A 25,091-nucleotide genomic window follows, 5' to 3' on the forward strand; every position below is an offset into this window, starting at 1 on the left:
AGGAAATGTCCGACTTTTAAACTGTCCCCAGGTAGCCTGCTGCTGAATAGCTGCCTCAGGTCCTTTTTTTTTTTTTAAAAAAAAACTGTTTCATCAGTCCCAGAGGAATTGTGGTTCGTTGCCGGAGTTCATTCAGGGGCAGTGACACGGACAACAGAAGAGTGTTGAAGAGGCCATTCTGTAGTGAATAAATCTGCATGGCTCAGCATGGTCATTAACCTTCAACGGTGCATCTGGGTATGCAGAAGCTCCTCCTCTTCCTCCATATTCGCACTTGCACAACTTTTTTTTTTTTTTTTGAAAGCCCAAAGGGAAAGGTTTTCTGTCGCAGGTTCAGCTACGTCCTCTGCAGTGCAGCTGTCTCTCGGTCTCAGTCGTCAGCCCTCCGTCCAACCATGGCTGTGCCTGCTACTGCTGCCATCTTTCTGTTGGCTCTCATTTCCCTCTCTGCTGCATCTGCACCTGACTGCAAGGATCTGGTCAAACCTTTTATGCCTGAAGACCGCAAACAGGTAACTTGTCATTGTGATCATGATTCTTAATTATGCCCAAGATGTCTGATTTTTCGAAATGTTTAAAAAAAAAAGTATATTATCAGCTGGCACAATGAGATATTTGGAAAATATCTACATAAACTGCCCACGTGCAGGTGCTGGGGAAATGGGTGTATGTGATGGGAGCTGGTGACCCGAAGCAGTACCACATGGCCCTGGAGTCTCTGAAAAGCGCTTGGATCGACTTGTCCACTACATCTGACAATCAAACTCTGACGTTGCGATGGGGAGATTACTGCTTGTGAGTGAGCTGAGCAGAATAACATGTGGACAAGAATTTGTAGCATAATTTTAAAAGTAGATAAAAAATGTTAACAGCATGTCTGATTATGGGAAAAGGGGTCACAACTTATCTTTGTTTCTCAGTAATCAGTGTATCATGGGGGAGGTGAATGCAACAGTGTCAGGACTCGCCACCACCTTTCGCAGTGAGTGAGCCACAGATAGACATATTTAAAACAGAAATTTACCTTTAGACTAATCTGTTGTTACAAATATATCCGTAACCTCAGATGTTGTGTAGTAATCAGTCCCTCTGCTTGAAAAGAAAATCTGTCAGAGCACAAAGGACACATCCTCCAGACCTGCTCTGACTGCCTGCTGTGGACAGACACCTTTCGAAATGGGGATGTCACTGGTAGATACATAATGCAGTTCAGTAAGTCCTGTTTCTATTTCTTATCATTACATTTGAACATCTGAAACATAAAATATAAATAAACTTTCCGTCTTCCAGCAAGGACAGGGAAAATGGATCCAAAAAACATAGAAATTTTCAAGAAGCAAGTTGGCTGTATGAACTTCCCGGAGAACTTCCACAGCTACGATGGCGAAACAGGTCAGTAACTCAGTTGTGCGTGACCAGCTTCACAACCATTGTCTTCTTCAAGTTTACTGGACAAAACAACTTTCTGTTGTTCCCACAAGGTGGAGATGTTGCAGTGAAGTGTGGTATTTAAACATGATTATCAAGGATGCAGCTGAGTTATGTTTGAGCTCTTCCATGAATTTGGCTCTGCTGAGTGCTGACAAGAAATTGAGCCAAAATTAGGCCTGTTGTCGTGTTCTTCTCTCACAGTTTGTTTTTTTTTTCTCTCGCATTTTAGAGCTGTGTCCAGGCAACAACGAGAGTGAGCAACAATAAAAAAAATGCCATAAGCAACATTTGTATTAAGCACAAGATGTACAATGTAGTAGCTGTGTTTTGATTGAATTATATATGATTTATAACAAACTTTGGTATTTACACACACATGTTTTTGGCTTTATGAATGTCAATACAACATGTATTTAATGATTTCACATATTTACTTATAAAAACCTAAAACTGTCATGTTTGTCTTATAATTATGCTTTGATACTCCAATGACAATAATAATGTCAATTATGTTACAAACTGTTTAATTTCTGTGATTTATTCAAAACCAGGATCTTATGCAAGTTTTTCAAAAGATAACTGTTTTGCTGGAAATTGATCACATGCTCTCATGGTGGTGGGAGTATTTTAGGATTTACCTGACCTGGCTTTTAATGTAAATTTATATGAGAATAAACAGCAGACAGTTAAGTTGTCGTATTATTTCTTCTGCTCTAACCCAAGGAATGTCTCAAATAGAGATCAATGTGCAAGTTTGCCACTTCAGAGTGACCAGCCTCCTCATGTCCATGCACTTAAGCCACCAGCCTGCTGTAATGGCTCGCGGTGCCAGTTTGTATGTCCTCCATCTTGCATAACCTGCTGCTGTCAGTCTTCCCGCTGGTTCTGCTGCTCTGCGTCTCAGAGAGGCTCTCCGTAGGTGCCAGTTTCCTCCATCTGAGCAGCGCTGCCACCTGCTTCTGGCACTGAGAGGAGCCAAAGTAATACAGGACTGGATCCAGGCAGCAGCTGAGGCTGCCTAGACACATGGAGATCAGGTACGCCTGGTAGGAACTGTCACCGGATTTGTGGGACAGCTGGACATAGTGGACCATCAGGATGATGTTGGTGGGAGTGAAGCAGACCACAAACACCATCAGCACCAGCACCGCCATCACCACAGCCCGAGTCTTCCTAGAGCGGTTCTCCACATTGGCTGCTGCCAGAGCCTGGATAATACGAACATAGCAGACAATGGTGAACGTGAAAGGGATGAAGAAGAAGATGGAGGAGTAGATGGGGAAGAAGTAACGATAGTAAGCTTGTAGTTTCTCCACATCCTGCACATCATGGCAAGTGGTGATGTCGAGGTCTGACAAATACATGGTCTGTCCTGAGACCACCAGAGGGGACACCCCTCCCAGGGCTAACAGCCACATGGCAGCACACACGGCTGTAGCCGTCTGGGGGCTGCGCCACGTCAGCGAGTTCATGGGGTAAACAACAGCCAGGAAACGGTCGATGCTGATGCACGTCATGAGCAGCACAGAGCAGTACATGTTGCAGTAGAACGCTGCAGTGACAACTCTGCACATGAAGGGGCCATAGATCCAGTTGTTGCCATGGTAATGGTAAGCAATCTTCAAGGGTAGGAGCAGGCCGAAGAGCAGGTCTGCACAGGCGAGGTTCAGCATGTAGATCACTGCTGGTTTCCTGGGACGGATGTGATGCAAAAACATCACCATAGTTACGAGGTTAAGAGGCACACTGATGATGAAGATCAGGGTGTAAATGGTCGGGACAAAGCTTGTTGCTAGGCGACCACGGAGAAACCCTTTAGCCTCCTCTGAGACAAAATAGTGCTTCTGCGGTTGACGGTGTGGGCCGTGGTGGTGGTTGTGTTTTTTCACCGGCTCCTGCTCCCATTCTGAGCCAGACCCCATGTCGTCTGTCAAACTGTCCAATGCAGACAGGTCAATGTAGTCCACAGGCTCATCAGTGACCATGACAAAGTGTCCAGAAAAGGTCCGAGGCAGCTGACGTGAGCCTTTAAGAAGACGTGCAGAAACAGAACAGAAAACATTTTTGCTGAAGAAGCATGAAGAAGGTATATCATGACATGAAACGTGCTGGACGCAGTAACTGTGAAGCACAGTGCTATTTTCATTTACTTATTTTTTTTCATAATCTAGTATTGCAGTCAAATATAAATTCTGTTCTTATGTAAAAGTAAAAACAGTTTCTGCTCAATATTACTGAATGTTACTGAAGTCTAAAAAAGTGCCTGATAAATGTCACAATTAAATGATGGCATTATTTATGATAAAGAGGAGCTAAGGATCTGAGCTGACTTTAACTAATCAAGTCAAATCAATTTCCTTTCGAAATGTTAGTTTCCAAAGCTGGAACTATCAAACAGATGGAGTGGAATTAATGCATTAATAACACTAAACTGAAACAGGAACAAGGAATTGTACTTAAAAACATGAACAACTGTCTGTGAGCGACTGTGTGTGGCTAGACAGAAGTACTGTATGAACATTTATTTTTGAATTAAAAAATATTAATTAAGCAATTGCCATCACATTTTGTCGGTTCTGTTGAATGGTGGAACATTCAGCTGCCACAGCATCTCCAGTATGAACCATAGTCTGAGCTAAGGTGGATTACAGGCAGCAGCTTGTCACACCAAAGCAGCAGTTCAAAGAGATTATTTAAAATAACTACTGACGTTAATCAAATTTTTGCAAACCCAAGCCTGAACCAAGTGGGCTTGTGTTAATTTACCTTAGTATCAATTATTAACTTTTTATATTGTTATAAAGGTTTAGACAGAGAACAACTTACCATTTTGGGAGGAGAGTGCTGAACTCTGAAGATAAAACAATACAAAGATGCTTATAAACAGGTAGCCCATGGCTTCACTGTGGAGCCTCTGAATTACTCTAGAATTTGTGCTGTCTGAGTCCCTTCAGAGTTTCGTGCCAGCTTCAAAGCAATTACAGTCCAGTGTGGACACGCCTCCTCCTCACTGCACGTCCTCTCCTCCCCTGACAGAGACATCACGTCCTGTCACCTTTCTCTTGATGTGAATGTATTTGTCTATAGAAATACATTTAAGAACACAGATCACATTATATCTGACAGTATGGAGGAGTGATAGGAAAACATCAAATGATTTATTTCTGCCATGTCTAATTTATTGAACATTGTTCAAGCATTAGAAATCACTTCTGTACTGATAATACACATTAAAAATAGATCCGCCTTTAAAAGGTTTTTCTTTTATTCATTAAAACATGTATATTTAAACTTTTTAATTAAAAAGGCACTGGTAAACTACAGTATTTCATGTAGCCATGTGGGTTGGCTGGAAAGTTGCTCCACAACTCCTTCTGAGAACTGATCGTGATGAAGTGTCCACCAAACCCTTAAAGTTTTTTCAGCAAACAAGTTAACAGTAATTGTGTTTTCCACTCTCTTTTACAGAAAGAACATGAATATCATTACAGTTCAATTCTTAAAAATACTTTACATTTACAATCACCACGCGGAAAAATACAGACTGCTTATATTTAATTGAACCACTTCTCATCTTGGTGAGACTCACCAAATTTTAATCAGATGAAACACAACAGAGTCCTAAACCATCTGATGTTTCCAGACAAAATTAATTTTCCCATTAAACTGTGTTTTCAGAAAGTACAATCTGTTTCCTCCTCTGTTCCTCAGCTTTTTACTTTCTAGCTGTTGACTTTCTCATTTTCCATAAAATTTCTTGTTTAGGAGAAAAATTAGCAAATTGACGTTCACTTTAGCTTTGTCAAACATCTTCATGACGGCCACACCTTCATACTGCAGCTGAAGGAGGTCCTGGAAACAACACACAGCAGCATTAGTATCAATGTCTGACATAAAAGTAAATTTGAAGGAAATGTAACCATTAGTTACATTATTAATATTATACATGAAATTATGCTTTCTATGATTGGAAAAGAAAATGCAGATTCATTACAAAAAGTGCATCTGCACTGGAAAATATTTGCCTTATTTTCACCATATTTCCCACTCATAGTCCAACGACAGGAACAGAACATTTAACAATCCATCATCAAGCTGACTCACTGTTGACCACCGAGCTGCTTTAGGATCTGATTACCTGGAAATGAAGCTGGACTTTTTCCATCTCTACTCCCATAAATTTAGCCTTCACCTCAAAATCCCCAACTTCCTCAGTGGGTGAAATGTCAAACATCACATTTTTGAACCTGGGGCATGAGACAAAGACAATAGACAAATGAAAAAAAAAAGTGACAACACAACACATTGGGGGAAGACGGGACCATCAGTTACGGGAATGGAGGAAAAACAGACTACTGGAAATTGCAGATTGTTTCAATCAGTATACAAAATGTATGAAAGAGTTTGCCATATTTGTGTAGACAGTTTATAGTGACTGTTATTTGCAAGGGTGATGTACACTAATGTGAAACACTGATGGTGGTGAATGGTTTCGGGGATAAAAGTGCGCTGTCGATTGGAAGTTCTCTGCATATCATAAACTAACACTAGAGGCTTTCAAGAGTACCACTCACTGGTTTGTCTGAAGTCCTTCGATCTCCAGGATGACTCCCTTCTCATGCAGCTTTGCTGCAGTGTACTTAAGGGACTGGGGTTTCCACTTCTTACTGCCCTTATCATCTCCTTTGCTGTCCATTTTTATAGATCTGCGAGAATTCCTGTATATACAAGGCACAATAATAAATAATTGGAAAGCCACACAAATGACAGGAAACAAGACCATTGTATATAAACATAAGAGAAAATGACTGACGTCACCCTAGTGTTGAGCAGTATAGAGTATTAGTACAGTAGTACACATACAGTACAGTACAGTACAACTCACTTCCGGTTGAGGTTATCAAGGCAGGTCTTAATGTAGGTGTCATAATAATTCATCTGGTCCTGGTAGAAGGCAGCTTTTGAGTTGAGAGCCACCAGTGTCTGCTGGAGCTTCACAAGTTCAGCCTTCCTTCTCTGCCTGTAGCGTCTTTGGTAGCGAATGTCCTGTCAATTACAATGTTTAGTTTTTACAAATTCAGAAACTGAGCGGACCTGACAGTGCTTATAAGTTAGTAGGGCCATATTTCATTCAGTGTGAATAAAGAGCAGCTTATGAACCTTCGATATGTCGTTGATGAGGTCCTGGTATTTGTTACCAGCACTGGCAAGACCAGCCTGCTCCAGGTTACGGAGGTTCCTCAGGATCTTCCTCTTCTTCTGCTCGAGAGGCAGCTGGCTGTCCTCCAGTACTGCTGGGCTGCTCTTCAGACCCTCTGGAGTCTGAGCATCTTGGACAGCCCGGCGTTGTACAACCTTTGTATGTTCTGATTCCTTCAGGAAAAAGAAAAAAGAAAAACAAAGACCGGATATTTATTAAAATATATTCTTTAGATTAATGAAAAGGACTCTTGGCTAACAAAAGAAAAGAAAATGTCACCTGTGGTGCAGTCGCTGGGGTCTCCAGAATTTCAGGCAATGTCTCTCCGGGTTGAATCCGAACCACGTCCACTATTAGTTTTTTTGTCCTGACGCGTTCAAACACAGGGAAAGGCAATCTTTTAGAGTCAGAATTCTCTTGTAATGTCATCAAAAACCTTTGAATTAGTCACCATTGCTGTACATATTCAAGCATAAGTTGTTGGGAATATCCCAACAAGTTTGCATTTTCTCCCCAGTGTCCCAAATTATATTCTTATGATTGGTTCGCAAAGTCATGTTAGGATGGACTCAACAAATTATGCAATTGATATAGTGGGGAAAAAAAGAGGCCTTTGTCTTCCGTGCCAACAAAGAAACAATGATTCATATTTATTTTTCCTCCTCAAAAATTGAACATGCCAAAGAGTAATAAAATGACCAGCTCTCCAACACAGACTTAAGAAACTGAGGCAGACGGATACATGTTCATAGGCAAGATAACCCTGACCACCAAACCCCTTCCTTTATGGACAGGAAAACGATAGACAGGCAGGAAAGATAACAAAGGCACGTTACTGAGTGATAGTCAGGCAGAACACAACACACAGTGTTAATAAGGGTTGAGTAAAGTGCATCACTCAGCATTTATAGCAATCCCAAACAACATTCAATGCCTCTGAGGAAGTGTGATTCAGTGTAATGGTAAATATACATGGAAGAGGAGAGTATGGCTACAGGGACTGAAACCTTTCTTGATATTTTCTACAAATTCTCATCCTCTAAGAATTTAGCCTGATGCCTTATGTTCTTGTGTCCTTCAATAATAAACATACTTTGTTATGAGAGTCTTCAGGTCTTTGTCATCCCCTTCCAGCAGCTCAAACTTGCTTGTTAGGGTGAGGGAGACTTCCGTCTTTGCTAGCTGGCTGAGAACACTCTCTCTGCTTGGGTCATTAGGGTCTACTGCCCCTTCCCCTGAAAAGAAACAGTGCAATGTGTAAAATGATCGCTACATTATGGCCAACTTATGTTTAATATGAAATAAAGTTTGTTTTGAGAGTACCAAGCAATGACTCTACATCTGGGACGTCTCCCAAGTCCTGCAGCAGCTCATGCAACAAGTCATTGTGGTCTGGAGAGATGGCCTCCAGATGTTCCAAAAGCAGCTAAACAAATACAGATGTGATAAGTCCTGTGCAAAAAATTTAAAAACTGAAAAAGCATTGACAATGATGGCAGCACCCACAAATCTTCTATCTTAAGTAATTCATAGGAAAAATTGCAGCACATGCTCATTGAAACCATGTGTTTTCCTTTCACATATTAAATAAGGGGAAATGATAAAATCATCTTTATGTGTAAAATGAAGGCTAAGAGAACATCTGCCCAATCCCCATCATCTCCATTGTTATGTATGAGTAAGTACAGTGTGAAACTAATGATAAATGACACAGATGGCTTTATTCTTCTGATGTCCTCACCACTGCCCCCCTTTCCAAAGAAGGCTGGAAATATAAATAAAGGAAACACGGTGATTATGTAAAGAAAGTTAAGTGCTGAGAGAGGATGAGAGGGGGACAAGAGATCCTAAAAAATAATAATAATAAAAAAATAAATAAAAATACAGGGAACATGTAACCACAAGTGGCCACAATAGGTCGTGGGTATAACAGCATGAGAAGTGAGAGCTGTATGGCTAACCCCATATCGACAGACTTTGAGACGTTGGGTTAAGAATAAGAATCATACTGAGGCAAGAGGAGCATTTTTAGTTTCTTCACATTTAAAGGGTCATATCTATTAAATAGCTAAAAAGGCTAAAATGTTAGAGGAAACCAGATGCTGGTTTGTCATAGCAGCTGCAGAATCAGTACAACAGCATTACAGGTTGGCATATGCATGTATTTTGTACAAAGCCAGTGTAATCTACAGATGACATGTTTAAGAGGTAAATTTTTCTTGGCTTTACCGAGTGTGTATTGATAATCTCCTCTATAGAGATATAGATGACAGGCTTGCTCAGTGTCACCATGTCAGAGTATTCATCAATATTAAACTTCTCCTCAGGTTCAGGGACATCACATGCAGACTGGAAAAATTGCCTGGAAGAAAAAGAGTACTTATTGTTATAAGAGGTAGAGCACAGTTGTTGAATAAAACTTTGTTCAGACAAATAGCTAAACTCAATGTCAATTTTCAGCAATGATGAGTCACTGTAGTAATGTGGAACAGTTAAAAACTGATAAAAACATATTCTGGCCCAGCCCTTCCTCTTGAATGAGTTCGGTTCAACATGTCTCCTAATTGCTGATAGGGTAGCTTTCTCCTTTGTCAGTGAATTTAACAAGTCTCACCCTTAAAGCAAACATGGTTATCAGTAGGGTTTATTTCCTTTTTTCGTATTTCTAAATTCTTCCTTTTCTATCACACGTTTTCCTCTTGTTGGTTTGGAGTGTGAAACAAGCCACTATTGGATGCAATTACTGTACAATGGCATGAAAGATTTACCTTTTGCCAGTACTCCCTTGAGCTAAACACATTTCCTTACAAAACAAATATGTTGCAGATACACAAACAGCATATTTTTTTCTTGATATTAGTGTCCAATTTCTTACCTAAACTTCTCATATGTCTGAGAAATGTAGTTGTTCATTGGCGTCAAATGTGCATTCTCGCCTTCAAACAGCTTATTGGCAGCAGCATGCTGGAGCATCTTTGCAACAGATCCCAGGTTTCGACGCTGATCTTGATGGAGCTGCCCTCCTGCTGACATGTCGATGATGTCAAAGCCATCTGGGGCAACAATGGCTGGGTTCATGTAGCGGTAGTATAGCAGGTTTCCTACAATCTTAGAAAGAAAAAATAAAAACAAACAGAATACCATTTAAATGTCAAATAAAATGAACCTGTTGTCACATCAGGATGATCAGTTATTAACCATGTGGAGGGGGGACAATCGAAATACGGAATATTGATTAGCAATATAAATATGTTTACGCATTTGCAATACTTCTACCTTCATTAGCTCTTCTCCTGAGGCATCGGGAAACTTTTCATGAAGGCTGTTCTTCAGAACTTTTGCTATGTATCTCATGCCATAACTACATGCAAAACAAAAAGCATTGATAGGACATCAAACACAAAACAACATGCATCCACGTAACCATGACATAAAATAAAGGACTTATTAGTAGCATTAATATTTGAATTAATGACTGTAAGGGTTAATATGTGTCAGAGTATCCAGATGTACAAAACTTCTAGTTTAAAAAACAGCAGTTTTCCACAATGAGTATAATCAAACATCACCACCTAGTGGTATAAACAGACTTCAGAATTTTTATTTAACAATGAAAAAAGTATTAATGTCTGAATGATGACTCTGGGTCATTTGGGTGTGGCTGATGTCGCCCAAAGCACAGTCCTGTTTTTTCTCCAGGGAAGATAACTGCTTGTACCATAGTGATGATTATATAGTAATGACTTGTCCCAAAAAACAGAATGAATGATAAATGACAAAAATGAGTATGGTCATATCCTGTTAAGCTCAAGACTAGAGCTATGTTAGTCAGACTGCTTTCCTTATGTAGTGAAGATCATGTTAATATAAAGGAAACAGGAAAACGCTAAATAGAGGACTGAGAAGATAGAAAAACACAAGGAAGAGAATGTCTAACCTAATTACTTTCACTAAAGAATTATCAGAAATATATTATATTTTAAAGTAATAATCAAATTGCATTTCGGAAGTAATTTGCTTCCTTAGGTTCAAGGTATGTGCTAACCCTAACCCTGAAAATAACAGAACTTAGGATATAATGCTGCCCAGTTAAAACCAACAGTCACCACAAATTTTGTCCTCAAGAGACTTGAATTCATGGCCTCATGACAAAATGCTTTCATCTTTTATATTACAATGCTAAAATGTTATTGATATTGTGTCCAAATGCGTTTAACTCAAAACGAGTGATTTGCAAGTTTTGGGTAAATTAACCTTTTTAAAAGGAAATCAACTCTTCAGTCAACAAAAACATGCCAACAGAAACCCAACAGTACACAAATGAAAAGTGACACTGACACTGAACAGATCCCAAAACTTACGGGATATTATCCAGTGAAGACACAATGGAGTTCAAGACCTTATCTGTAGCAGAGCGCAGCGCCAGACTGGATGCCTCCAATCTGTTCCGCACTTCCTCATGAGACATAGCCTGCTCAGGAGTCACTTCATAAGGCAGCTTGCTGAGTGAAGATAAGATGAGAGAAACACTGAAATACTGAACCTTTATGTAATTTTGAATCATAAACCAATAGTTATTTACCTGGCCTCCCCAGTAGCTGTCTCCAGCTGGTTGACCCAGGCTTTATACACATCAACGGGGTTGGTGTTGATGCCTAAACTCTTGTCTTCAATGATGTCCTTGACCACAGGAGCCAGGAGCTGCCTGAGTGTGTTGTGGCCTCGTGCACCTCTGTTGAAGCTCACCACCATTTTGATGACAGTTGGGTTCCCTGTCACTATGTCCTGGATCTGGTCCACCTTAGAGCTGAGGTACACAGTGGAAACAGTATGCTAGATTAGCCATATCAACTTCAACAAACTCATCTGATATTATTTCATTTTGACAACCAGTGTGTTATACCCATTAAAGTGCATTAGTTACAAAGCAAAGACCAGGCTCAGTTGATATAAGCAAAGTAAGATTCAGAGGAGCAGCCCTCACTTTATTTCCTCCTCTAGAGCAGTCTTGAAGAGTTTGAGCAACAGGTATTCCTCTCTCTGGTTGGAGGCGTAGTTGTACAAGGTGAAGATCACAGTGTCCATAAACTTAGTAGACTTATTTTGGGGCATCTGAAAGATCAGCTTGGCCAGGTAGGATGGATTAGTCTTAAAGAGAATGCAGAGAGAAGAAGCAGCATAAAAAGTGTGTCTGAAATCAACAGACATTTATTAAACCTTTCATGTCGACAGACGGTTAGACGTGGTTACTATACCTGTAGCAGGTAAAAGAGATGTTGGTAGGCTTCCAGTTTCCTTCTTTTGCCTTTACTAAGGCCTTTAATGCCTAGTCTGTCTCCTGCAGACAAGTCATCTTTACTTGCTTTGTTTTTCTTGTTCTTCATTTTCTTACTATGGGATACAACATCCTTTTCAAAGAAAAACAAATACGAAATGCATTTAAGAGCTTAGCTCCACAAACTAAGAGGTATATCAGGAATTTCATTTCAGTGTTAGGAGCAATTAGGGTCTGAAAAAACTGTGAATTTTCAAAGTTGGAAACTTTCCATGGGAATTAACAGGAGTTCATGGGATTAAATGGGAATAACCTATAAATTTACTAAATTGAAGTTTGGCTCTTAAAATGGAACTTAAATGTAGTTGGGGAAAGTATATTGCAAGTAAAGCTGGATATTTGTGCTATTCCTCAATCACAGGCACAGCACATTGCTTACATTGCAGGGTCATTGAGTTCACAACCCCTACATACACTGTTCAAACCCAAGGCCCTTTGAACCTGACAAAGCACCATTCTCAGAAAGGCTGGACGGTGACAGGGAAGAAGATTCAGAGTCCGAGGTTGAAGAGGCGATCATTGAGGATGTTGATGAGGCCCAGGAAGAGGCCACTATCTGAGAGGTTTTGTAAAAGTGCAGAAACTAGGCTTGAGAAGCTTAAGGGAAGATCCTTTTGATTTACATGTTGAACGGGGGGGGGGGGGGGGGGGGGGGGGGGGCCTTGAGTTATATTTTACTAAACATTCATGTTTGTCTTGTTCAATGAAAGAATTGATGGTTCCACTCAAAATCTGTTCAGTTCTAAATCTGTTATTTTTTTCTTTAATGGATTATTCTGCATGGATGCCTGTATATGATAAAACAGAAGTTTTAGAACTCCAATGAATTACCATAATTTGGGAAAGTGTTCCATTTGGAATATTTACAAAATTCCCAGTCTTAACTTCCCATGGAAAAGTTTTCCAGAAATTTTCCACCACTCTGCAAGTCTAGTGGCATTTGCCTGAAATATGCCATGACCAAGCAATGTATAATGCCAAACTATTTAAAATCATAGTGCATTGTTTCTTTTCTCTTGTATAAATAAAAGTAAAGGGTCATCAACCTGCAGAGTGATCCGGTTCTTCACAAGCAGTCCGATTTTTATGTCCATCAGGTTCAGGTCTTTCTCCATCTGCTGGTTTGAGCGAATCTTGGTGACCACTTCCTCCCTGAGCTGTGTCACTTGCTGCTCTTCCTGCAGATCCAGGGGACTCTGCTCCAGCAAATGGACGAACTTCCGCACCACTGACAGAGGAGGATCCTTGGCCCCAGCTTATCATTTAAGACATAGATAAACATTCATTCATTCATTCATTCATTTATTGGAGTGTGTAATGCAGCCTTGAATAATTGAACTAATATTGCATGATGACAATCCTAGTTCCAGACAAAGTCTCAGAATTATACCAGAACAACTCCGATTGAAATGCCTTTTTGACTCACTTAAGGTTCTATAGTCATCTCTGGCTTTGTTGGCTTTTAGAAAAGCCTGGATCTTCACAATTTCTTTTTCCTGAAAAACAGATAAAAATAAGCCTTATACAAAATGGAAGATACGGATCAAATTTATAGGACGCCACTCAACAACCCTGACTGACTAGTGATACTCACATGATCTTTGAAGAAGTTCAACCTCTGATTGTATTTGCGTTTTGCTTTCCACATCTTCACCAAAGACTGGATCTGACAACATCAGTGTTGGTGTGTGTTAACGGGTATCAGATTTTAAAGTTTAATATTCACTTAGGTTTTTTTTTTTTTCCTTTTCTTTTCTTAAATAAATGTATTACCTTGACAACAGAAGCAACATTTTTCTGAAGCAAATTGATCCTGTCTTTGTACATTTTCCTTTGTTTGTAACCTTTCCAAAAAGCCTGGAGGGAGAAAAAAAAAAAAATAGACGTACACATGGAAAACATCCTGACAGTTGTGGTTTTAAAATCTGTAAAACTAATTAAAATGCATAGTCCAGATACTGCTTGTTAGATTAATTTTAATATTGATAAATGGCTCCCTGCAATAAGCTACAGCTCCTTTAGGGAGCAGGGTCAATCTAGTTTCTGACAGTCACCATTCATAGGTACATGTAAAAACTTTGAGTACCTGCAATTTGACAACATGCGGTTCTTGCTGGTGTAGATACTCCATCCTCTGGGTGTGCTTCTTCCTGACCAGGTAACCTCTGATCCTCGCCTGCAGTTGAGTGACGAAGGCTTCATTGGCCAGCCATAACTGTTCCCGGTTATATTCTGCAGTCACACTGCTGATAACACTCTGAGAGGAAAAGGCCCATTTTAAGGTTTTTTCAAGATTTGAATCAGTCTCATCACAGGGCTATACCGTGGGTTAAGCGAGTATTCACACCTAAAATTCAAATTTTAAATTCTTAATAAATGTTCAAAATGTGTCTCAAAGCATGTTTTTACTTTATATTTTTGGTTTGCTGTGTGCAGATTGGTGGGCAATCAAATCAAAGTTAAAATACTACCAAATAAAGCATACAAAGTTGAAGAGCTCCGATTATGTTGTACTGTATATGGATCACACAACAATGCAACATCCATGTGTACAGTAATTAAATGGCATGGCAGGGAATACCTGGATTTCCTCTTTACTGAGCTGACCACAACTGTGTTCAAATCCTTCAGGCTGCTCCCAGGTGCCCTGTCCAGTTTCCAGGTTATAGTAGTAGTCATATCTGTCCTTGAAGCAATGCTTCACCCACACACTTTCTGTGGTGCCTGAAGTAAAGCAATAAGTGCTCCTTTAGAGACAGTGAACATTTTATATACCAACTCTTAAAATCAATGGACTTCTAAGTGTGTAAGGACTCTCTCTTCTTTTTTTCTTTATTTATTCATTAATTTCTTTTTTTTTTCCTTTCTTTCTTTTTTTTTTTTAAACACACAGACTCTTTATAAATCCAGTACCTTTACTGTCTGTTTGTCTTTGCACCAGTTCAGTCTGGTAGGTGTCAGCACATTCAGGGAGCACCGCTCTCAGGCCTGCATTGGGAGCCTGCAAAGCCTCAACTGTATTCTGGGAGTCCCCCTCAGCCAACTTCCTGTTAATATCCGCTACTGCTCCAGCCACTGGCAACATGGAAAAAAAATGAACCAAAGGAGGATGATGCAGTGAGTCAAATATGAAAACACAGTGAATGCATGACAAACCACAGTGGAAGGCCATTCAGACAAAAACCCAGCAATAACACAAATGTCAGATTGGCAATTATATAATCACCAAAGACAGTATGAGGCGGACAGGCAATACTGAAACAAGCTCTAAGTACTAATTTACAGCAATAATGAATGCATTCAGGTTAAGTTCTGTGATGATCTGAAAATAATGAACATCTTCTGAACAATCAGAATATTGTATTCTACATGCTTATAATTGAGACGAAATAACTGAGCCTGAATAAACCATTGTCTGATGTGGTGAACAGACGGATGAATGAATTTCAATTCTGGGTACGTACACATGAGAGCCTCCTCTTCATCCTGGTTAGCTAAGTGTATGGCCTCCTGGATTTGGTCCAGCCACAGAACTGCTGACTCATCTCCAGAGCTCTGCAGTTGGAGGAAAAAAAAGCACTGGATTATTTTTCTTGTTATTACAAGGCAAAGCAAAGAGCGTGTCAAGAGCTAAGATCTAAAGAAAAGGAAAAAAATGGTAAGTAATTATTCACAATCGATCATAAAACATACAATAAATCCTCACTTATCAAAATGCATTGTCCTAGAATCAGGACCTAACAGCATAACAAAATCCCAATGGGTGTTTTTTTTGGTCTGATCTTTATTCACTAACTTTAGAAACGTCTGCTGGGGACTGAGGCCACAAGGCCAACAAGAAGGAAGTCAACACTGAGTTGACTGAGAAGTTTTGTTACTTAAATCTGTATCTGCCCAATGAATTGTATATGTTGGGCTCCTGCAATTTGCAATGAAAAGAACATTTCCCTTTAGTTGTTAATTATAAAAAAGCTTTTTTTTTTAAATTTATGTTATACAATTGAAAAAGTGGAACATTTATGTGATAAACCACATGCCACACGGGCTGATCTACCTGCTGTATGGCACACATTTGCAGATACAGAAAGATTACCAAAAAAGAAAAGAGAAACTCCATGATTCCATACCATAAGATTACTTATTATTTGAAAAATAATCAGTATTATTCTTTGAACTCTTTATGAACCAGTGTGCAATGTCCCCCCACCCACATGAGTTAGTGGGCAGTCACTGACGCAGGCCATTTAGTTTCCTAGCCTAAACAGGAAACATGCTCACAGCACCATACAAACAGACACACACACACACACACACACACACACACGCGCACGCGCACACACACACACACACACACACGGGGCTGCTGAGCCGAACGCACACTATTATAACAGCTCTATAGTCACGCTGTAGAGATGCTTAACGGAACAGTTCAACAGTGGATACCTCCTATAGTAATTCGAAAACAAGCACCACCAAGAAGAGTGAAGACAAGAAACTTGTAACAACTTTGGGCTACCAACTGAGGAGTGACATGGCAGACCTTCTGTCAGGATTACTCATCTGTCTGATGGCAGTGCAGACTACTCAGCATGATGGTAAGTGTATATACACACACACACACACACACAAAAAGTTATCCAAAAATGTATTTGTATTTTTGTTTTAAATCCAGGTCTACATTTAGATATTCTCACTTGAACTTTTGGAAACAATAAGTAATTTTAGCACACAACAAATGCTTAAAAAAGTTATACATTAACTGTTTAAAGCAGGAATTATTATTCCAAGTAATACAATATATTTTAATTTTGGAAAGGTCTGTTTTCTTTGGAAAAAAAACATCTTAAAAAGACACAAACAAAAAATTAAGCAACAATGGTGTGATTAAATAAATGAAATTTTTTGTTTGACACTTTACTCTGATTCAAAGTATACTTTCTCCAATGAAAACAAAACAATAAACCAAAGCTTTTAAGCTATAAACATTGTTTTTATACCAATTCACAGGAAATAAAACCAGGACCAAAACCTGTATTTCAACTGCTGCAATGCCAAAATCTTTCAAGGGCAAGACATACAAATGTAATCACACAAACCAGTTGCCAGCTCTACTCCCTCCCAACACAAAGCCTTGGCTCTATGTGAATCCAGAGGGCCCAGTGACAGCGTATACCACAGGGATCCTCAGTACCCGGGTCATACCTTCATCATACATCCTGGCTATGCTGGTGGGTGTCCCCTCCAACGCCTACATACTGGGCTTTCTCAAAATCAGACTCGCAGCAAACTCATTGTCCACAATTGTGCTTTACCTGAATCTGGCCTTGTCTGACCTGCTGCTCCTGCTTTCCCTGGCACTGCGCATTCACTACCACTTCAGCGGAAACAACTGGATATTTGGAGAAACCTCCTGCCGGCTTATTACAGCCTTATTTTATGGCAATGTTTACTGTTCATCTCAAACAATAGCATGCATCAGTCTGAAACGTTACCTGGCTGTGGTCAGGCCGTTTTTGTACCGACGATTGACTAAAACTACGTTGGCAATGGGGGCCTGCTTGGTGGTATGGTTTCTGTTTGGAGTTGCTATTGTACCAGAGCTCCTTGTGCAGCAAAGCTACTCTATTACCGAGCTGGGAGTCACCACATGCCATGATGTACTTCCCCTCGAAGATAATTCCCATTCTCCATTGGTGTTATACCGGCTTGTGCTGGTCTGTCTGGGCTTCATAGCACCTTTCCTCATCTGCATCTATGCCCATGTGGCAGTCGTATACCACCTAACACTATCTGGTTGTGACTGGAGACCTTTCATCAGGGTCAGTACTCTGGTATTTGTCATCTTCGTGGTGTGCTTCTTGCCTAGTGGCATCCTGCACATCGCCCACTACATCCGTCTGTTTTCCAATGGGGACGACAGACTGTATGGATACTACAGAGTAGCAGTGTGTCTCTGCTGCTTCCACAGTTGTCTGGATCCCTTCCTGTGTTTGCTCATTTCCAAGACAGCAACCTCCGAACTACAATTCATTTCTCTCCGCGAGATGCCTCAGAGACCAGCAGTTATCGTATGAGATTGGATGTGTGTATACAGAAAAGAAAACATGTCCCTGCTGGATCATTGTTGACACACAGCAGGGAAGCCTGAGAAACAAGGAAGTTAAGACTGGACGCTAGATCTAAAAGCACACCAGCGTCTGGACAGTATCAGAAAAACAATCAGAAGGCTTATCATGCCACGCGTCACCTTGCAGGATGTACCTTGGTGACACTTACTCACAGTATGTTGACAGCCAAAACCCATCCTCTTTATTGCTTTGAAGGACAATTTCAAACAAAACAAGGCAATACTGATGTATGTAAGATTTTTTTCTTGTCATTCCAAATTTTCTTTACATGTAAACTATGTAAATAAAAGTTCAAAGTCAAAAATGAAGCTTATCTAGCCTCATAAAAAGAGTTAAAAGAGCGTCAGGAAGCTTGACTAAAACGTTTATGGTTTATGGATCCAATTATTTGCCAAATTTTGTGCTCTGGAAATGTACAAAGAAATGTACAAAGACTTATGGAAGTGTTTGACTCAAGAATCAAATTACCTGGCAGAGAAGTTGCTTGGTGTATTGTAGGACATCATGGTAGTGTTTGGCTGTGGCTGGATTCACACCAGACAACTTGGCTGTGGGGAGCAGCAGTGCTGCAAGCGTCTGCTGATGATCATGTGAGTTAAGTGCCTCATTGATCTCAGCAATGGCTATGATGCCTGGAGGCAGAAGACAGAACACTTGAAACTTGATCTAGGACTGTGTTCAAATCATTGTGTGTTTATAGGACTTGTCATTGAACATTCACACCTAAAACAATACCTTTCTGAGGATTCAAAGTGATGGCTAGTTTATAGGTTGCACCGCACAAGGCAAAGGCTAAAATCTGTAAACAAAATATCTACGATTTTCTTACGTTCATGCTCTTCATGGACTTGAAGATTGACCATGTCGATACACTTCTGAACATCATTCCAGGTGAGAAACTCTTGGCCCTCAGCAAGAGCATCAGCTCGCTGTTTAATAAGGGTGTCGGCATACCTGGGGGAGCACCGTAAAGAGTTTCAAAACTTTTTATGACATCAAATCAGTTAATCACCAGTAGCTGATCCCAAGTGTTGATAAAATAACAGTGGAGGCTGCAACCTGGAGTCTAATGACTTCATCAAAAGGCATGTCTCAGTTTAGTCTTTACATCAAATGATCTAATTTCTCCTAAATCCTTATCACAATAATTCAACTTTCAAATGTGTCAAGGTCACCACCAGCTGTAATCAACACACCCAACTGATGGTCTCACTAACTGTTTTACACTGATACCTGTTGTTCGTCAATACACCACAACACTGGTGTGGTGTACTGACTGCGATCAATTTACCTGTTGAGATTGTCTTGATCCATATTGGTGAAGCCCAGGGGAGAATCTGTTAATTGCTCAATCACAGCTTGTGGGTCTTTGGTATCCAGAACCTCATTCAGCACTGCTACAGCTGACAGCATCTCCACAGCTACACTCAGTTCCTCGTGGCTCAGGCCAGACTAAACAACATTAAAAGGTCTGGTTCACAAGCACAAATTGACATTTAACTGGAAAATAGATTCCTATTCTTAGACTCTCTGACCCCACTGTACACTTAGCACAGGCATATACTGGACTGAGAATGTGGGTGCAGGTAAAAGTTTAAGGATGTTGTCTAACCCGCCCGCCTTGTAGCTGCAAACTGAATAGTTCAGCCTGATAGAGATTGGCAGCAGTTTGGTAAACAATTGGCAGTTGTGCCTCAGGATTCATCAGTTGCTCCGCCGTCTCCACTGCATCGCCAAGGCGAATGGCAGTATTGATTGCAGCAACTGCATCAAGTTCTGGTAAAGAAAATTTTCAGAGTATGTCAGATGTTTTGCAGCTGATTTGATTGATTTGAGTATTGATGAACTTGCAAGTATGTACACAGAAATTTCAACTGACCAGTAATTACTGGTAATAATCAATGAGTGTCCAAAAGGTACTTACTTCGTTTCTCAGCCTCAGCAAAGTCGTTGCAAGAGCTTACAACTCTCTGAATCTCTTCTCTGTCAACCAGCACAGCTCTGCCTCCGTCCTGCAGCACAAAGATTAGAGTACATGAAAGACACACCGCTGGAAACTCATGGTTATTCAGTTTTGCTTTAATGCAGGAGCATGTAGGACAAAGTGTCTGAGAGTGGCTATTACAACTGAAGCTATAGTGGCAGATTCAACTGTTATTTTCTAAAAGTATGATGCTCCTGATCTAAACTCTTCTTTGAATACCCCCTCCCCAAATCCATTAGCTATTTAAGATCGGTTCATTTACTGTATCTATCTAATTACTAGAAATGAATGCAGGTAACTGACAGTCTGAAAAGAAAAAGGAGTTGCTCTAGCTGCTGAGGAACTGAGTTGCCAATACCTGAGTGAAAGATGTCTGACTCACTGTACCTTTGATTTATGTTGGCAGTAGGTGGTAAAATGTTCCAGGTACCAGTGGTTGTTTGACTCCTGAACACCCAGCAAGGCCAGAGCTTCAAGCCTAAGTGCGGCTAATAGAGCAATCTCGTCCTTTGTTGATAACGCTTGATTTACCTGCTTTATTGCTGTCTGGACTAGAGATGGGAAAAGAAAGGTGTCACTGAAGGAATAAAGTATTTTCATTTCAATGTCCTTCAGATAAGCCCAGAGATAAACTATTACTATTTAAATTGTGGTTGTTTCTTGTACATTCATTTGCACATGTAGACTTCACATATATTCTGTGTTCATATGCTTCAACACTCTACAGAGATTTTCTTTCTGAGCAAAAAAAAAAAAAAAAAAAAAAAAAAAGCGGCATGTGTGGTACTGGACAGTGTTATGAAGGGATTAAAAAAGCATGTAAGGATCGTGGGAGGAAAAGGCCTTACTGTTGACTAAGTCAATGCAGCCCTGGATCTCCTGCTGTGTTAGCAGCTCCTCATAAACATCTCTTTCTTCAGTAGCAATCGATGAACGCTAAGAGGAAAATAAAAAGGATCATATTTATGAAATATTAGTTTCAAATTGAGTATTTAAATTGTATTTCTCTGCATCTGTTTTTTCCAGATTAATGCTTTTTGCATATTTTACACATCACATTTTAGCTATTAAAGATGAACAGCTCCTGTTTTTGCAGTATTTGTTTATAGAATGGGAGGAAAGGTGCCAGAGGGAGTGGACCACTAGTGTTTGAAGTACAGCTGACACTGCAGTAACTGGAATGTGCTGGTAAGGCAAGTGGAGAGTGAGCCAATGCAGGCAACCTCTTTTAGACCTCAGTACAAACATTTAGATTACTGCAGTGTCTTCCTTTCTTTACTATAATTGTCAATACTCTGTACTGCATGTCAACATTGTCTGAATTCCTTAAACTTGACTTGAATATTGCTTGTGTCATAAATCATTTATACTGTTCTAGTTCGTTATTTCAGTAAAGTGGCACCATTTTTGTTTGAAACAAAGAGACTCAGAATCAGCTGGTGTTGATTAAGCCAACCAACAAACTCAGACAATGTTCAGGGACCTTATTCCCAACCTTGGATCAATTAAATATGAAATAGCATACAGCAGATTTAAGAAAGACGTTTTTATTGGTGATAGCACTTTCACTTAATGGTATTGTTACTTTACTGGGATTTGTGTACAGAGTGGCGACATAACAAACAGACACTGAAAGTCACACACAAGGTGACCAAGTCTTCTTAAGAGAAAAAGGCAGTGGCAATTGTATCACCTATTACTACAAAAATAAAATAACACTGAAATTTCAGAGGTCACTCACCCTCCCTGAAGACTGATCCTGCTTACGAGCTTTAGCCTTGCTCAGTGTGTCCTGGTATTCCTGGGCCAGAGCTTCCTGGATGTTCCTCAGCATTGCATTAGGATTGTTCAGGGCTCCCATCGTTACAGATGCCTGACCTCTGTCAACTGCCTCATTGATCGCAATCACAGCAGCATGCACTGAAGATATGCAGTGTATGAACATTTTAATATTGGGAAATTGAAATGTTGCAAAATTAGTCAAGTCAGATGCCACACTTTTATTTTTGGACGTGTCTATTACTAATATCAATTGGTCATTTAAATTGGCGGAGGACTTACAGGCAGCTTCATCCACTGAGAGCTCATTGGCCAGGATACCTCCAATCTTGCTGAAGGCTGGCATTTGAATGCCATATTTCTCCAGCTCACTCCTCATGTTACTGATCTCTTCCTCTGGAAGTGATAAATATGCCAACAACAGGGAAAAAATGTGGTAACCTAAGAGTATAGCCTTACGAAGCCTAAAATATACTTAATGCAACAAAATTAATTTGACTTTAGTTTTTAAATTTAACTGCTTCTTAATGATGTTTATAATCCTCAGACATGTTCATCAACATGTTAGTGTAGACAAAGGGATATTTAACTGTTGGTAGCAATAGACAAGCAACAAATGTCCAAGGTTACTTAAAAAAAATATCAGTCAAGGGTTGGTTTGCAAATTGTGAAATGATGGCGTTTCAGAGGAGAAACTGTGCAGGATTGATGCCCTGTAGCTGATTCAGAACAATAAAATATCGCCAAAATTAAAATAGCTGTCCTGATCACTGTAATTTGAATGCTTACAGGGTATATTGTTAACGATCTGAATTTGCTTGTTCATCCAGATATCTAGATTACCAGCAAGATGATCCTACAAATGCGCGTAAAATGCATTTTGTCATTCTTTTTTTTTCTTTTGTTTTTTGTTTGCAACAAGACTGGCAAATAAAAAATATCCTCCCACACCAGGAGGGTTCTCATTGAATAAATGTGTGTGCATTTGGATTTCTAAAAGCCCTAAAAAACAACAAGTATTCTTGATTTTAAAAGCAATTGATATAACTTTTGTGCGATACCAATACTTCAACAGGTGTTACCTGTAAAGGCCACTTTGCCCAGTAGGTCCTGAATCTGTGGTGCAATCCCCAGTTTATACAGGTATAAGCTGAAATAAAACATACAAGGGTTAATGCTTAATGAGAAGTTTTAAATATGAGAAGTTAGAATACTCAAATTTTAATTTGTTGCCACACTGTAGTGTCACACTTACACCACAGAGGGGCAGTGTTAGTCCCCATTTACATTGCGCATAACATGACAGCCACTAACAGACTCAATCCACCACTGAACCAAGTCAACAAACAGGTGGCTAGAAACTTCATAAAACTTTCATCTTCCCACAGGTACCAGATAAGTGGTAATGAATTATAGATACTTTGGGTAGGTCTGGCATCAGCCTTGCCCTAAGAGGAGCAGTCACAGAAGCTGTGTATTCCACCCTTCGGGCACAGCGTGTGTGTAAACATGAAATGCACTCTGTCCTTGGGGACACAGAAGGCTTTATACGACTATCTAAACTCTGCTTACACAAAGGGTAATGTTTTAACATGCAGGCAGCTGATTCAGTCAAGGATACAAACACACTAACAGCTGACTGGGGTTAATGAAGGTGGCCGGTTACAAACCACTGGGGTTATGGATAATCAGCTGACTAGCTCAGAGCAACTAGCTCTCTACAGACTGTAGATCCTGCTTGTTTTGAATGGTTTTTAAATTTCAAACAACATATTAAGCACAAAGTCTTAACGACTTTGACAGAACTATTTTAAATTGTACTTGTAAGATTTTTCCTGTTTCAATTTTCGACCACACTGAGTGTGCTGAAGCATCTGCTGGTTTGCCTCTATGTGTTTGTACCTAGGGAGGCTAAGTATTCACTGGGTCTTGTGGGACCAGAACTGGACTCACAGGAAGGAAGAGCATGTGTGTGCACAAGGAGGGAAGGAAGCCAATTCTCCTAGGACCAGAACAAAACACTACAACAGAGAAAACAATCCAAGTAGCTCAAACAACTGCTCCCCAAGTCTGACTACGGCTCTGTATGAATGGGCCTAATAGATAAAAGCTGAATAGTACAATCAAAGTCTCCCCAACTGAAAAAAACAGATTTAATATTGAATTGCTAAAACTACGCAAGTTATAATAAGACCACCAACTTCTATTGCTTTTTCCACAAACTTGAAATCACTGTAAGTGAAGTTGAACAAGGAAGGACACATTTAATTTGCCTCCAAGTCCTTGGTTTCATGCTGCATCTATTTTACAGAAGCAGTGTATCTAGCGTCGTTAAGGCCATCAAATTGTCAAAACAAACCAATATGATGGGTAATGAAAAGAGTTAATGTAATTCCTGCTGAGTCAGTATTTATTTGCACATTCAAGCACTTGAGGGCCTGAAAGCATGTTCATTTGCAGAACACTGGAGGGATAGATGGCTATATCTAAATGCACACTGCTGTATATTATAACCTTGACCTACTTAACATGAATCATAAAAAGGTCTGCATCTCTGCTAGTTCTCCTCTAGACATTCAGATTAATTTAATGGCCACATCAAGAGGCTTTGCCTTTAAGTGAGAGAGTAACAAAAAACCTCAGAGTTAACATTTTCATACATTTACCATTCTACATATGAGGGGTGCTCAAATTCTATACCCTCACAACGCTTTGCTCTGTGCTTGAAATATATTCACTTTGTTATAATCAGATCAAAGTGTTTGACATTGCCTGCCATTATCTCTAAGTAAAAGTAAATGAATCAGTGTGTAACCTGGAGAATGAGCAAACTACCACTGAACATACAGTACAGGCCAAAAGTTTGGACACACCTTCTCATTCAAATGAATAGGAAAGTGTGTCCAAACTTTTGGCCTGTACTGTATGAATAAGCCAATATTAACAGAATAATATAATACTTGCTGAATGTAATCCACCTAGCTGCTTCTAGTTTTTTTTCTGGCTACCAGACACCATCTCTTGGTCTTCAGATCATCTTTAATAATAATGGTGATCTTTGGCTTTAAGTTCTTTCTCGGAAGCTAAGTCACACTTAACAGTCAGGTGTGGCACCTTCAGGGACAACTGTTTACAATGCCATTGTGCAAACAAAAGATTTTAGAGGTGAAAAAATAATTTTGCTCTCAAAAGGACAGTAGGACATAGAGCCATAAAGTGAAAAATCTAAGTGTT

The 25,091-nt window shown here is 39.9% G+C and overlaps 3 protein-coding genes across 4 annotated transcripts in view; 1 reads left to right on the forward strand and 2 right to left on the reverse strand.

Moving 5' to 3' along the window:
* Positions 1 to 60: 60 nt before the first annotated feature.
* f2r (coagulation factor II (thrombin) receptor) lies at positions 61 to 4,369 on the reverse strand. Its single transcript, XM_029511684.1, has 2 exons — positions 4,258 to 4,369; positions 61 to 3,457 (listed from the first exon to the last, which is right to left on the reverse strand). Exons 1-2 carry the CDS (start codon positions 4,325 to 4,327, stop codon positions 2,226 to 2,228), a joined length of 1,302 nt encoding a protein of 433 aa, XP_029367544.1. The 5' UTR covers positions 4,328 to 4,369; the 3' UTR covers positions 61 to 2,225.
* A 225-nt stretch (positions 4,370 to 4,594) lies between these two features.
* The window catches only part of iqgap2 (IQ motif containing GTPase activating protein 2), a 30,733-nt gene continuing 10,236 nt past the window's right edge, over positions 4,595 to 25,091 (reverse strand). Inside the window, exons 6-38 of one of the 2 annotated variants that reach the window (XM_029510432.1) lie at positions 22,940 to 23,007; positions 22,140 to 22,253; positions 21,820 to 21,998; positions 20,927 to 21,014; positions 20,466 to 20,629; positions 20,019 to 20,106; positions 19,707 to 19,870; positions 19,386 to 19,546; positions 18,924 to 19,048; positions 18,563 to 18,726; positions 15,431 to 15,521; positions 14,880 to 15,041; positions 14,548 to 14,690; positions 14,053 to 14,223; positions 13,740 to 13,823; positions 13,561 to 13,632; positions 13,393 to 13,462; positions 13,013 to 13,221; positions 11,887 to 12,039; positions 11,616 to 11,779; positions 11,214 to 11,438; positions 10,993 to 11,133; positions 9,908 to 9,992; positions 9,507 to 9,739; positions 8,861 to 8,993; positions 7,955 to 8,057; positions 7,725 to 7,866; positions 6,911 to 6,998; positions 6,592 to 6,804; positions 6,317 to 6,477; positions 6,006 to 6,149; positions 5,570 to 5,678; positions 4,595 to 5,283 (exon numbers count right to left, since the gene is read on the reverse strand). In XM_029510432.1, the coding sequence (XP_029366292.1) occupies positions 5,170 to 5,283; positions 5,570 to 5,678; positions 6,006 to 6,149; positions 6,317 to 6,477; positions 6,592 to 6,804; positions 6,911 to 6,998; positions 7,725 to 7,866; positions 7,955 to 8,057; positions 8,861 to 8,993; positions 9,507 to 9,739; positions 9,908 to 9,992; positions 10,993 to 11,133; positions 11,214 to 11,438; positions 11,616 to 11,779; positions 11,887 to 12,039; positions 13,013 to 13,221; positions 13,393 to 13,462; positions 13,561 to 13,632; positions 13,740 to 13,823; positions 14,053 to 14,223; positions 14,548 to 14,690; positions 14,880 to 15,041; positions 15,431 to 15,521; positions 18,563 to 18,726; positions 18,924 to 19,048; positions 19,386 to 19,546; positions 19,707 to 19,870; positions 20,019 to 20,106; positions 20,466 to 20,629; positions 20,927 to 21,014; positions 21,820 to 21,998; positions 22,140 to 22,253; positions 22,940 to 23,007 (4,525 nt within the window). In that variant the 3' untranslated portion in view covers positions 4,595 to 5,169. The remainder of the gene's footprint in view (positions 5,284 to 5,569; positions 5,679 to 6,005; positions 6,150 to 6,316; positions 6,478 to 6,591; positions 6,805 to 6,910; positions 6,999 to 7,724; positions 7,867 to 7,954; positions 8,058 to 8,860; positions 8,994 to 9,506; positions 9,740 to 9,907; positions 9,993 to 10,992; positions 11,134 to 11,213; positions 11,439 to 11,615; positions 11,780 to 11,886; positions 12,040 to 13,012; positions 13,222 to 13,392; positions 13,463 to 13,560; positions 13,633 to 13,739; positions 13,824 to 14,052; positions 14,224 to 14,547; positions 14,691 to 14,879; positions 15,042 to 15,430; positions 15,522 to 18,562; positions 18,727 to 18,923; positions 19,049 to 19,385; positions 19,547 to 19,706; positions 19,871 to 20,018; positions 20,107 to 20,465; positions 20,630 to 20,926; positions 21,015 to 21,819; positions 21,999 to 22,139; positions 22,254 to 22,939; positions 23,008 to 25,091) is intronic. The other variant, XM_029510433.1, reaches the window with a different exon arrangement.
* Positions 16,430 to 18,586, forward strand: f2rl2 (coagulation factor II (thrombin) receptor-like 2). Its single transcript, XM_029510434.1, has 2 exons — positions 16,430 to 16,561; positions 16,974 to 18,586. The coding sequence occupies exons 1-2, from the start codon at positions 16,498 to 16,500 to the stop codon at positions 18,038 to 18,040; spliced, it is 1,131 nt and encodes a 376-aa protein (XP_029366294.1). The 5' UTR covers positions 16,430 to 16,497; the 3' UTR covers positions 18,041 to 18,586.

The sequence above is a fragment of the Echeneis naucrates genome, chromosome 9 (genome assembly GCF_900963305.1).
Source record: "Echeneis naucrates chromosome 9, fEcheNa1.1, whole genome shotgun sequence".
In the NCBI taxonomy this organism is placed as follows: Eukaryota; Metazoa; Chordata; class Actinopteri; order Carangiformes; family Echeneidae; genus Echeneis; species Echeneis naucrates.